Source organism: Notolepis coatsorum (genome assembly GCF_963971535.1).
Source record: "Notolepis coatsorum genome assembly, chromosome: 5".
NCBI lineage: Eukaryota > Metazoa > Chordata > Actinopteri > Aulopiformes > Paralepididae > Notolepis > Notolepis coatsorum.
In genome coordinates this window covers 142,192,635-142,203,851 of record NC_140169.1, presented here as the reverse complement: position 1 = coordinate 142,203,851, position 11,217 = coordinate 142,192,635, and the positions used below count along the sequence as shown (strand labels likewise).

The following is an 11,217-nucleotide window of genomic DNA, read 5'->3' as shown; positions in this document are numbered from 1 at the left end:
ACACCAGCCGACCACTGTAACCTCCCGAGCCCCTAACCCCCTGGGGGGGGGGGGGGTCACTCACATGACAAATTACAGGACGTGAGAAGGACCTAATTAGTCTAATTTTGAAATACCTCTGGCTCTGCTACAAGCCAAGGTGACTGAACACTTGAATGTCACTTTGCATATAAAAACACACCGCTTATTCAAAAGCAATCAATCAAACCCAGTTCAACTTACCACAGATCCACCGGTAGTGGTTTCATCTGTCCAGTGTCACTGGGCCGGGCCCCCCAGGTGTGCCCGTCCCACGTGGCGGGAGCCGTGCCCCGGGTCCAGTAGGCGGCGCTCGTCCTCCTGACAAAGACTCCCAAGACTCCAAAACCCGGCTACTGTCGACTCCTCTGTCTCTCTGCATTCTAACAAGGCAGAATTTGACTTGCAAAGACCCAGAGTTCCCAGTTCCTACTATATAAACTCCCCATGCGCTGCTCAGGTGCCCGACCGGCTGTCTAGACAAACGCTGGGGACAGAATCAACACCGACACGGTTGCACGCATTTACACCAGCAGGCAGAGCGGCGGTGGTCTGTTCTCTGTACATGTTCGTCATGCTGCACTCGAGGACTGCTGCAAGGACCACAACTCATGTAACAAGTGAAATCAGATTCATGTCTGCCGTCCAGCTGAGCTCGACTTAATAGAGCCAGCAGGCTAGGTTTCCTTTACTACGTTATTTCGCTCCCTATATTCCATAAAGTATGTGCGACTGCTCCCCGTTAAGGAATTACATCAAATCCTCCCACGTCGGACATTTGGAGAAATCATTGCCCGGTGCTTTTCTTGGCAGTATACTACTACTAGGCCTAATAGTATATTATTATTTTGTGGACTGACAAGACAGTATGATGCAACATTACAAGTCATAAGCCAGACTCTCCTCATTGAAAATACATTATTATATGCATAATGTACCTCGGCTCCACGGAGCAGTGCACCGTGACATTTACATTTAACCCTTTCACTACAGAAGGTTAACCTTTCACTACCACCACACTAGACAGTTAACCGTCTCTGTAGTGTGATAGGGAAAGGGTTAACCTTCTGTTAGTGTGGTTGTGAAAGGGTTAAACCGTTGTCGTGTGGTAGTGAAAGGGTTGACCTTCTGTATTGTGTCGCAGTGAACGGGCTAACCCTTTGGTAGTGTGGTAGTGAAAGGGTTAATCATCTAGCTGACACATTTATCCAAAGCCTCTCTGGCAGCTAAGGGACGGTGGCGTTGTTTCGTCAAATAGCAACGAGTGTTGGGGCGCCCCCCGGTGGCGCACCACATACATACGCTCAGCGTAAACCGCAGCATCCTGGGTTCGAATCCGGCAAAAGGACATGTGCTGCATGTCTAGTCTTCCCCATCTCTCTCTCTCCCAAAAAAATCCAAACTGTCCTATCCACAATAAAGCGCAAATGCCCTAAAAAAAACATATCTTTAAAAAAATTTAAATAGCAACGAGTGTTACACACCGAGTACATAGTAGTATATAGACATATTAGCATAAGTAGTAGTATACAGTACGTATAGTAGCATGGTAGTTACATAGTAGTAAAAATAGTAGTAGTATTTTTATCTTGTATTCCAGATATTGTTTGAAGAGGTGTGTTTTAGTCTACAGCGGAAAATTGGCCGGGTTTCAGCTGACCTGACTGTGGTGGGCAGCAGTCCGTTCCATCATTGTGAAGCGAGGACCGAGAATAGCCTGCTGACCCCCCCAGGAGCTTGGATAGGACTGGGTCTGAGGCGACCAGAAGATGCAGAGCGTAGGGGTCTTGAAGGTGTGTAGTTAGAAGATGCAGAGTGTAGGGGTCTTGAGGTGCAAATCCAGAGCCTGCAGAATAATGAAAGACCCCCACCACCCCAATAACAGCCTGTTCCAGCTGCTGAGGTCAGGCAGACGCCTGCGAACCCCAGCTACTAGGACAGAGAGGCTTAGGCTCAGCTTCTTCCCCCAGGCCATCAGAGCCTTGAACAATGAACATCGAGTGCCACAGAACACTGAACTATCCACAGACAAGCACACATGAGCACACACACGACACGCACGCTGTGCACTAGCAGCCACTTTAACATGAGCGGGCACACACTCATGCCGCACTCACCCACACTTATTGCCAAAAGGAAAGGCCACTTTAAATTAGTATAGCAAAAGTAACAGTGTATTGCACTACCAAAGCTACGTAGCATGTCCTATATGCTCTGTAAATAACTATGTACAGATACCGAGATGTCACACCATGTTACCTGTTATTGCACAATGTTGTTTTTATTGGATTTTTTTTATTGGATTCTATTATATGTTGTACCACTGTATTGCACATCGTTGCGGGCAAGACCACCCGCATTTCATTGTATACTTGTATGCCATGACAAATAAAACTCTTGACTTGACGGTGTGTAGTTAGAAAATGCAGAGCGTAGGGGTCTTGAGGGTGTGTAGTTAGAAAATGCAGAGCGTAGGGGTCTTGAGGGTGTGTAGTTAGAAGATGCAGAGCGTAGGGGTCTTGAGGGTGTGTAGTTAGAAGATGCAGAGCGTAGGCCGTAGGGGTCTTGAAGGTGTGTAGTTAGAAAATGCAGAGCGTAGGGGTCTTGAGGGTGTGTAGTTAGAAGATGCAGAGCGTAGGGGTCTTGAGGGTGTGTAGTTAGCAGATGCAGAGCATAGGGGTCTTGAGGGTGTGTAGTTAGACGATGCAGAGTGTAGGATTCTTGAGGATGTGTACTGTACTGTAGTTAGATGCAGAGCTTGGGGGTCTTGAGGGTGTGTAGTTAGAAGATGCAGAGCGGAGGGGTCTTGAAGGTGTGTAGTTAGAAAATGCAGAGCCTAGGGGTCTTGAGGGTGTGTAGTTAGAAGATGCAGAGAGTAGGTTTCTTGAGGGTGTGTAGTTAGAAGATGCAGAGCGTAGGGGTCTTGAGGGTGTGTAGTTAGAAGATGCAGAGCGTAGGGGTCTTGAGGGTGTGTAGTTAGAAGATGCAGAGCGTAGCAGTCTTGAGGGTGTGTAGTTAGAAGATGCAGAGCGTAGCGGTCTCGAGGGTGTGTAGTTAGAAGATGCAGAGCGTAGCGGTCTTGAGGGTGTGTAGTTAGAAGATGCAGAGCGTAGCGGTCTTGAGGGTGTGTAGTTAGAAGATGCAGAGTGTAGGGGTCTTGAGGGTGCGTAGTTAGAGACCATTGACCGGAGGTATAGGGAGCAGTTCCCCTTGTCGCACGGTATGCCTGTCAAGGACGGATGCATGTGGCAATGGGAAACCAGTGCAGCTCTCTGAGAGGTGGGTTAACGCAGGCTGACTTTGGTAGGTTGGAGATCAGGCAGGCCGCTGCCTTTTGTATGAGTTGAAGTGGCTTGGTGGCGGTATCCGGTAAACCATGCTAGCAGTGCATTGCAGTAGTCGAGGCGAGACATGACTGTTGATTGCAGGAGTTTGGTGGCTTCATTTGTCAGGAAGGGGCAGATCCTTCTGACGTTTCTCAGGAAGCATCTGCATTTGTCATTTATGAAAGAAGGATTTCTAACCTAGATGTTTTCGCTAGTTTTTAGTTTCTCAGAATACTATGGCTTACATTTCTTCCTGGCACATCCCTGCTAGCACAGTAGCTAACCAATGCCTATTGGCCAAGCGGCCTCGTGTGATCAGGTCTGTGTTTACGACACCGCTTGTGATCGGGGTGGTGTGCAATAAATACCCAGATCAACTCGCTGGTGATCAGCTGATCCCCCCCCCCCCCCCTGCCCCAGTGTAAGTTATATTGATTATGTCCCAATTGTATGACTGTTGCTCATATACGTGCACACATCGGTCAGAGTAATAATTTACTTAATTTAACATTGTTGTATTTTTGTAATGTTGTTGATCCCTTCTCCTGTAGTACAGGGAAGTTGTCGTCTACCTAATTAGCATACAGTATAATTAGCATAAAGTATAAACACCCTAACGTAAGCTTTACTCCTAAAGCTAGCAGCCAGTCAGCAAGTTGTCATCATCTTTTCCAGAGTCAGACAAGAAGATAAGATACCAATTCCCTCTCTGTGCGCTCAGTAGAAATCTATCTGGCTGCAAGCTAGCCTAGATGAATGGAAGTGGATATGGACCACTAGCCTAGCTTAAAAATCCAGAAGGTGTTTTTGCGCCAACAGCTAGGCTTAGTGGTCCGTATCCGCTTCCATTTATTCATGCTAAGCTAGGCTAGTTTGCAGCCGGATTAGCTTTCTACTGAACGCACAGAGGGGAAATTGGTGAATGAATGAATGACAACTTTATTTAACAGATTGCAGAGTGGGTACAATACAGTACGGCTCAATACACACAATTGTTAAGGGGATGCGGACCAGAGAAAGACTTTCGTCTTGTTTACATCAGGGTCCCCCATTTTCAATTCATAGTGCATAGTGTGGTCTCTATCAAAAACACCTCTGCTGGAGTTTTAAGCTGTATGCTAGTGGTCCATATCCACTTCCATTCATCTATTCTAGGCTAACTTGCAGCTGGATAGCTTTCAGAGAGGAAATCGGTATCCATCATGTTGTCCGACTCTGGAGAAGACGGTAAGCAGCATTTCCCAAAATTTTGGCGTGGCCCTTTAACATCATTACAGAAGCTAGCAGAGAGTTACAGCCCCGTGGACGGAATACCATCTGCTTTTCTTACCAAGGATCAATGAGACAAAACTGGACTTGATTAAAGTTACAGCTGCTGTGAAAGGAGAGAGGACTTTGGTTGCAGAGTGGAATTACGTCTCCGTTATTGATTCAGACAGGTACGTTGTATAATAAGATAATACTTATGGAGGCTGACAAAATAATTGTAACGTCAGGTGACTAGGAAACTTTTCCGACGCGTCGTCTCCCTCTAGCTTAGCCAAGGCTTGCGGTTGCAGACGAGGTGAATAACGGTAGAGAATTACCTCCATTTTCATCGTTGGAATAAAGTTAGACTTCAGCACTTGATATGTAGATAAATGTGCATATGACATATGTACAACATAATTTTTTTTTTTAAATCTTGAAATAATTGCTGATCTCTTCGATTGGAGGGAATTTGTCTCCAGTGAAGGTATTGGCGGTTGTACGCGTGTCGTAAATCAGTTTAGCAGAGCACACGATTATGTGATGTCATCACGTAATCATGAATTTAAAACAAACTAATTGATTGATTGAAAACTTTATTAACAGATTGCAGAATGGGTACATTACAGTACGGCTCAATACACACAATTGTTAAGGATGCAGACCAGAGAAAGACATTAGTCTTGTTTACATCATAACATATGACATACACAACATCCAGACATTTATGACATACAAGATATACAAATATACAGTACTGTTTAAGAGACAGTTTCTAAAAGAGTGTATACATTTTAGGGGGAAGAAACTACATTGGAGGGGGTTGGACATTTACAGCCTTCCGTAGGTGCTCTTTGAGAGCGGTTTTGAAGGTGGGTAGGCCTTCCACATTGATGTGGCATAATTGCAAAACGTGTTTAGTCCCTTGTTTGAGCCGAATCTGGGTTGAACATGATTTGTGGAACTCGCTCTGGTGTTGTGGTTGCATGGTATTCACTGACCTTTGGGAAGTATTTATATCCGACATGTACAAGGGTACCTTAGTATTTGTATGACATATTTCTCAAACGAATACGCTGTAATTCAAATCAATTTGATGAGCCTTTCAGGGGTGGCTGGTATAAACGGTATACGGTATGAATTTGCGCTACGATATGGATTTTGACTATACCTTCATACCTTGTGACCGGTAGACCAGCTAGTCACAGTAGTAGCAATGACGTTAACGTTACTTGACGATTCACTCGACGTTTGCAGTGGTCGTTGCATAGTGTTTATTGTACCGAGTTTTATTCCACTTGCTCACGGACCTTGCCATATAGTTTGGGCATTTCAATTTGGCTAAGGAGGCTGAGAGGAGACTTGCTTTAGCGCAGCAACGGGCTAACGTTAGCTGCTAAGCTAACATTCTAACGTGACTCCGCGGCACCAGTTTCATTAGTGAGGAAAGGGGGGGGGGGGGGGGGGGGTTATATTGACGAGGCTTGACAACAGAGGTTCAAAGATAACTTAACATTTATTGGCTATTCGTTTCTTTATATCGCTTTATCCATTGGGCTGCTCTCGTTTCCAACTCTGTGTGTTGACAATGACATCCTGGTGTGACATCAACTACGGCAACTTAGGACGCTCAAACCTATTACATCACGCTCTCTCGCTCTACGTTGTCAAACATGTACACTAAAGTTTTTTTTTTATCCACTTTTTCTCCCATTTTCTATATTTTCTCCCATCCCAATTTCGTATCATCCAATTCAACCCTCCCCTGTCACGAACGCTGTTTCTTGCCTCCCACAAGCCGGCTGCAATGTGGACTAAGTCATACATAGCACAAGTCCCCTCCGGTACTTGAGGTAACAGCAGTCGCATCTTTTCACCTGCGCAGCTCGATCTCTCAGTGGCGAGGAGTAACGCGTGGGAGGCTCACGCTGCCCCCGACACTTCCTGATTCTACTGCGCAGGCGCACCAACCGACCTGTAGGAGTCGCTGTCCACAACGCCCGATCCCCACCCATCAGTTTCCCACCCCCTAATACGGCCAATGTGTATTAGTATGAACGACCAGCTAAACTGAAAGCAATGTGGAGCGCTGGGCTCGAACAGGCGAGCCCAGCGTCTCCGCATTCGTGGCGAGCGCCTTGCCCACTACGCCACGTAGCCGCCCTACATGTACACTAAAGTTAAGACATTTGAGTGTTATTGTGTATTGAGTTGTTTGAGGGAAAGAAACCTCCTGTTCTGCAGTCGTTTTTATTTTCACTTTGTGCTGCTTGATTTGATTGTATTTCATGAAAAAGTGTTTTTTAGAGATGGAAGTAACTTGAGAAAAGGTTTTGCATTTTTCTATTGCAGTTTTGCACAATAAATGTTCTTAAAATACCTCTGTACTGTGTGCAATATGTCCTAGTAATACAAGAGTACAGTAATAACTGCCATACCAGTGTTGTACCCCTTCAGAACCATTTATATTGACATTTTAAGATAAATGAATATACCGTGATATATACCGTTAACGTCTATGCTTCAAATTATACCGAGATATACATTTTAGACCATACCGTCCAGCCCGCCTTTGCCATCTATATAAACAAGCTTTAGAGAAATGAAAGAGTAGGCCATCTCCCAAAACTGTTAGGATAAATGTCTTATCTTGTGCAATTCTGCCTGCTTTTCAATCTGCACTCACTGTGCTTTAAGCGCCCTCTGCTGGCAAAAGTAGAGTTGATCCTCTTGTGACACGGGTTTTGGCCAGAGGAATACACTGGAGAAAGCACAAGGCAAGGTTTTAGCAGTTTATCTTTTGCTCTTGAGATAATGAGCTGTAATTTCTTCCTATGCCAAACACACTGCCTGGTCTCAGTCTCTCTCTACTTGTCATTCTCCTTCCATATTCTCATGTAGTGTATTATATATATTCAGAATATTTAACTGTATAGTATCTCCCAGATCTACGCTCATCCCTTTTAAATGGTCCGAAAAACATGAATGAACGAATGCCTAATGAGACACTAATAAACACGACAGGGTCATCGAACATTGCAATGGACTAAACAGTTTCATAACTGTCTTGGTCTGATTCAGACATTAGTTTCTTCCATCCGTTTGCGGTCCCTCACTAGTTCTAAGTCAACCCTCGACCAAACTGGTAAGACTACTGCTCGACCTTACTCCTAGAACCCACCTCACCCCTGCCCACTTTGACAACCTAGGATGGCTTAGAGTAGATGACAGAGTACAGCAACTTGCAATGGGCCTAGTCTACAAGATACACTACACCACTAAGATACCCATGTACATGTCAAAATACTTCCCAAAGGTCAGTGAATACCACAACACCAGAGGGAGCTCCACAAATCATGTTAAACCCAGATTTGGCTCAAACAAGGGATTAAACATGTTTCGCAATTATGTCACATCAATGTGGAACGCCCTACCCAAAGCTGTAAAGGAATGTGAATCACTACCCACTTTCAAAACCACTCTCGAAGAGCACCCACGGGAGACTGCAATTCGAAACTGGCCCCTGTAAATGTCCAAACCCAACCCCCTCCAATGTAGTCGCCCCCCCCCCCCCCCCACACCTACTCCAATGTACAGTTTCTTCCCCCTCAAATGTATATACTCTTTTTGTACTCATAAACAGTACTGTATATTTGTAGATCTGGTATGTCATAAATGTCAGATGTAACAGTACTGTCTATCTGTATGTCATGGTGAATTGAAAATGGGGGACCCTGATGTAAACAAGACGAAAGTCTCTCTGGTCTGCATCCCCTTAACAATTGTGTGTATTGAGCTGTACTGTACCCATTCTGCAATCTGTTAATAAAAATGTCAATCAATCAATCAACCACAGCAGAATAGGCTCTCTCATTGGCTGTAGCTCGTCACCGCCCTCATGCCTGGCACACACACACACACACACACACACACACACAAACACAAACACACGGATTTGGAGTCTGAAAGGTTGGTCTGTAACATGTCAAGAGAAGGGTTCGCCCCTTTCTGCAAAGTCAGACACGCAGCTTCGAAAGAATCAAAAACATTAAACACCAAGTAACTTGACAACATGCTGGGAGGCATTACCACAGCTTCAAACACGGTATTCATTCATTTACTTTATTTAAATTCTCTGAAGGTTACCAAGGGTGGACCTCGTTTTCAATCATGCAATAGGCAGAAAGAAATAACAAAGATAAATCGGACAATACGACAGATATTAACATGGATTAAAACAATTTCTAGTTAAAGCATTAACATTCTAAAATATTAAGATGTAAAAAAAATAAAAAAAAATAAAAAATTTCCCAATGTACACAGCGTAAAGTGCTTTGTAGGTTATTCCAGAGTCCAGAGCACAAAAGCTAAAAGCAGTCTTTCAGTTAGGAATTCACCCGAGGAACATGTAATCCAGTCCTGAGAGCGGGTTTGATAAGCTCCTACATTGAAATCTAATAGTGAAGAAACGTAAATAAACATAACAACGTTGAGACACAGGGCCAGCAAACATGTTCATAGAATACAATGACTGGTACCAGTAATAAATAACATCTACGGGTACAAGGTGGAACAGTCATGTAAATCTGGGCTGTTGGGAGGAGATACCATAGATATATATAGAACACTAGATAGCTTGCCCGCGCTGCCTGCCAATGGAGAGCGACGTCACTGAACCGCCGCCATCTTGGGAGAGTCAGCCTTGAGTGAGAGTGAGTGAGCTGCACAGACAAAAATACTCATAACTCGCTGAAATATTGACAGATTTACAAACGGTTTGGTTTATTACAAGCATTATTAACGTGGCTATGATTCAAGCGGTTTGTAAAAAAAAAAACATCTTAATTTTTTTTTATAAGTATGCAGTATCATAACTACATATTTGATGTTTATAGCAAACCAACCCGTTTGTAAATCCGTCAATATTTCAGCGAGTTATGAGTATTTTTGTCTGTGCAGCTCACTCACTCTCACTCAAGGCTGACTCTCCCAAGATGGCGGCGGTTCAGTGACGCTGGTGACTCCGCCTTAAGCTATCTAGTGTTCTATATATATCTATGGGAGATACAACCAACATAATACTGTGGAGCCTTTTGAGTGCTATTCCTTTTGAAGGAGCTCCCCCTGCTGGCCATTATTCATCACTGACACACAGCCATGCGAGTGTTTTAAAATGGGTCAGATCTGTGATGTTTTCCATCCTCAAGATAATAAAATCAAGTGCTGGACAGTTAGAGGTTGTGCGCTTTTGGGAGATTACCACCAAACGATTTTGGGCCAACTGTACAACATCTGCAAATCTATTGGCTGTTCTGACAAATAATTCCAAAAGATGTCGTTCTTACTGATTTTCCGTTCACCAAATTCTATACTTTTGTCCAGACCTTTATTTGTTGCTTTTAATATGATGCTAATAACAACTACACCATATCACTATAGCTGGAGATCATTCTTAGGAAATACTGCAGTATGTGAAACAGCAGAGGGTTTATACACAGACCTTCCAGAACTCTACAAAATTACATGTGGCTCTTTGACTTAATTTCTACCTAGCGTAGGCAGTCCACATGTCCCGCAGCTCAGAGAGGACGGAGACAGACGGCTGGTCGCTGGGGTTGAGGAGGGTCCGGAAGAACTTCCCCCACAACGTCTTCCTCCGATTCCTGCAAAGAAAGAGCAGAAAAATGTTTGTTTCTGCATTTTGCTATGATGCCCCTCTAGCTCATGGAATGAACTCCAACAGTCCTTAAAGCTCCCTAAAGATGCTCCCCTCTGTTGCAGAGTTTAAGACCTTTGTCAATCAAGTTGTAATCGATTGTGTTATTCTTACTTTTGCCTCGCCTTGTTGTCTTATTGTTATGATTTTATAAGTCTTTGTTTTTTGGTGCTTATTTCTGTATGTACACACGAGTCTTCTCAAAACATTCCCACATCTCACGCACATACGCGTAGCGCACCTGAGCAAGCGCTTAATACGAGACTGCAATACGTGTTTGATAGTTGTAAAATGGATGTTTTGAAAAGAACGATTTTCACGAATTCAAGGAATCACACAGTGAGTAACCGATATACAAATGAACATTTTAAAATGAAGTACTCCTTTAAAGTAGGTCGACAGTCCTTTTTCTTGACTGCATTTGAAGATTGTAGTCAGCGTTGAATAGGATGTAATGTATACCTAGAATGGCCGACAATATAATTGTTCATAAATAAATACCATTGTATGTCAAATGATAGTAGATAGTAGTCTTTGATTCCTTAAATAGGGAGATGAGTCACTATAGATCCCCAGACACCGACCCCTCCCCCTATCCAATATAAGGTATAATATATACATGACCGTCTAAAGTTACGGCTGTAAAACGAAGTTATAATTTTTTTTTAAATACAACATTGACAATGTACCCTTTGACATGAAATGTAATATATGAATATAAACCTCTGTTGTCATATGATCTGTAATTATTACCACCCGCTGGCACAGAAGGTCTACATAAGCACCACACTTGATACCAATCAGGTGAAGAGGGAACCCGAGGAAGCCACATTGTTCGCTCCAATGTTGTACCTATTTTTCAATTCATGAATTCAACTAAAGTCGATTTTTTAACACCCCAGGTTCACC

The 11,217-nt window shown here is 43.7% G+C and overlaps 1 protein-coding gene across 1 annotated transcript in view; it reads right to left on the bottom strand.

Moving 5' to 3' along the window:
• Positions 1–9,572: 9,572 nt before the first annotated feature.
• Positions 9,573–11,217, bottom strand: part of LOC311228764 (mitotic checkpoint serine/threonine-protein kinase BUB1 beta-like) — a 44,200-nt gene continuing 42,555 nt past the window's right edge. The window contains exon 19 of the mRNA XM_084314705.1: positions 9,573–10,255. Within this exon, the coding sequence (XP_084170831.1) occupies positions 10,138–10,255 (118 nt within the window). The 3' untranslated portion in view covers positions 9,573–10,137. The remainder of the gene's footprint in view (positions 10,256–11,217) is intronic.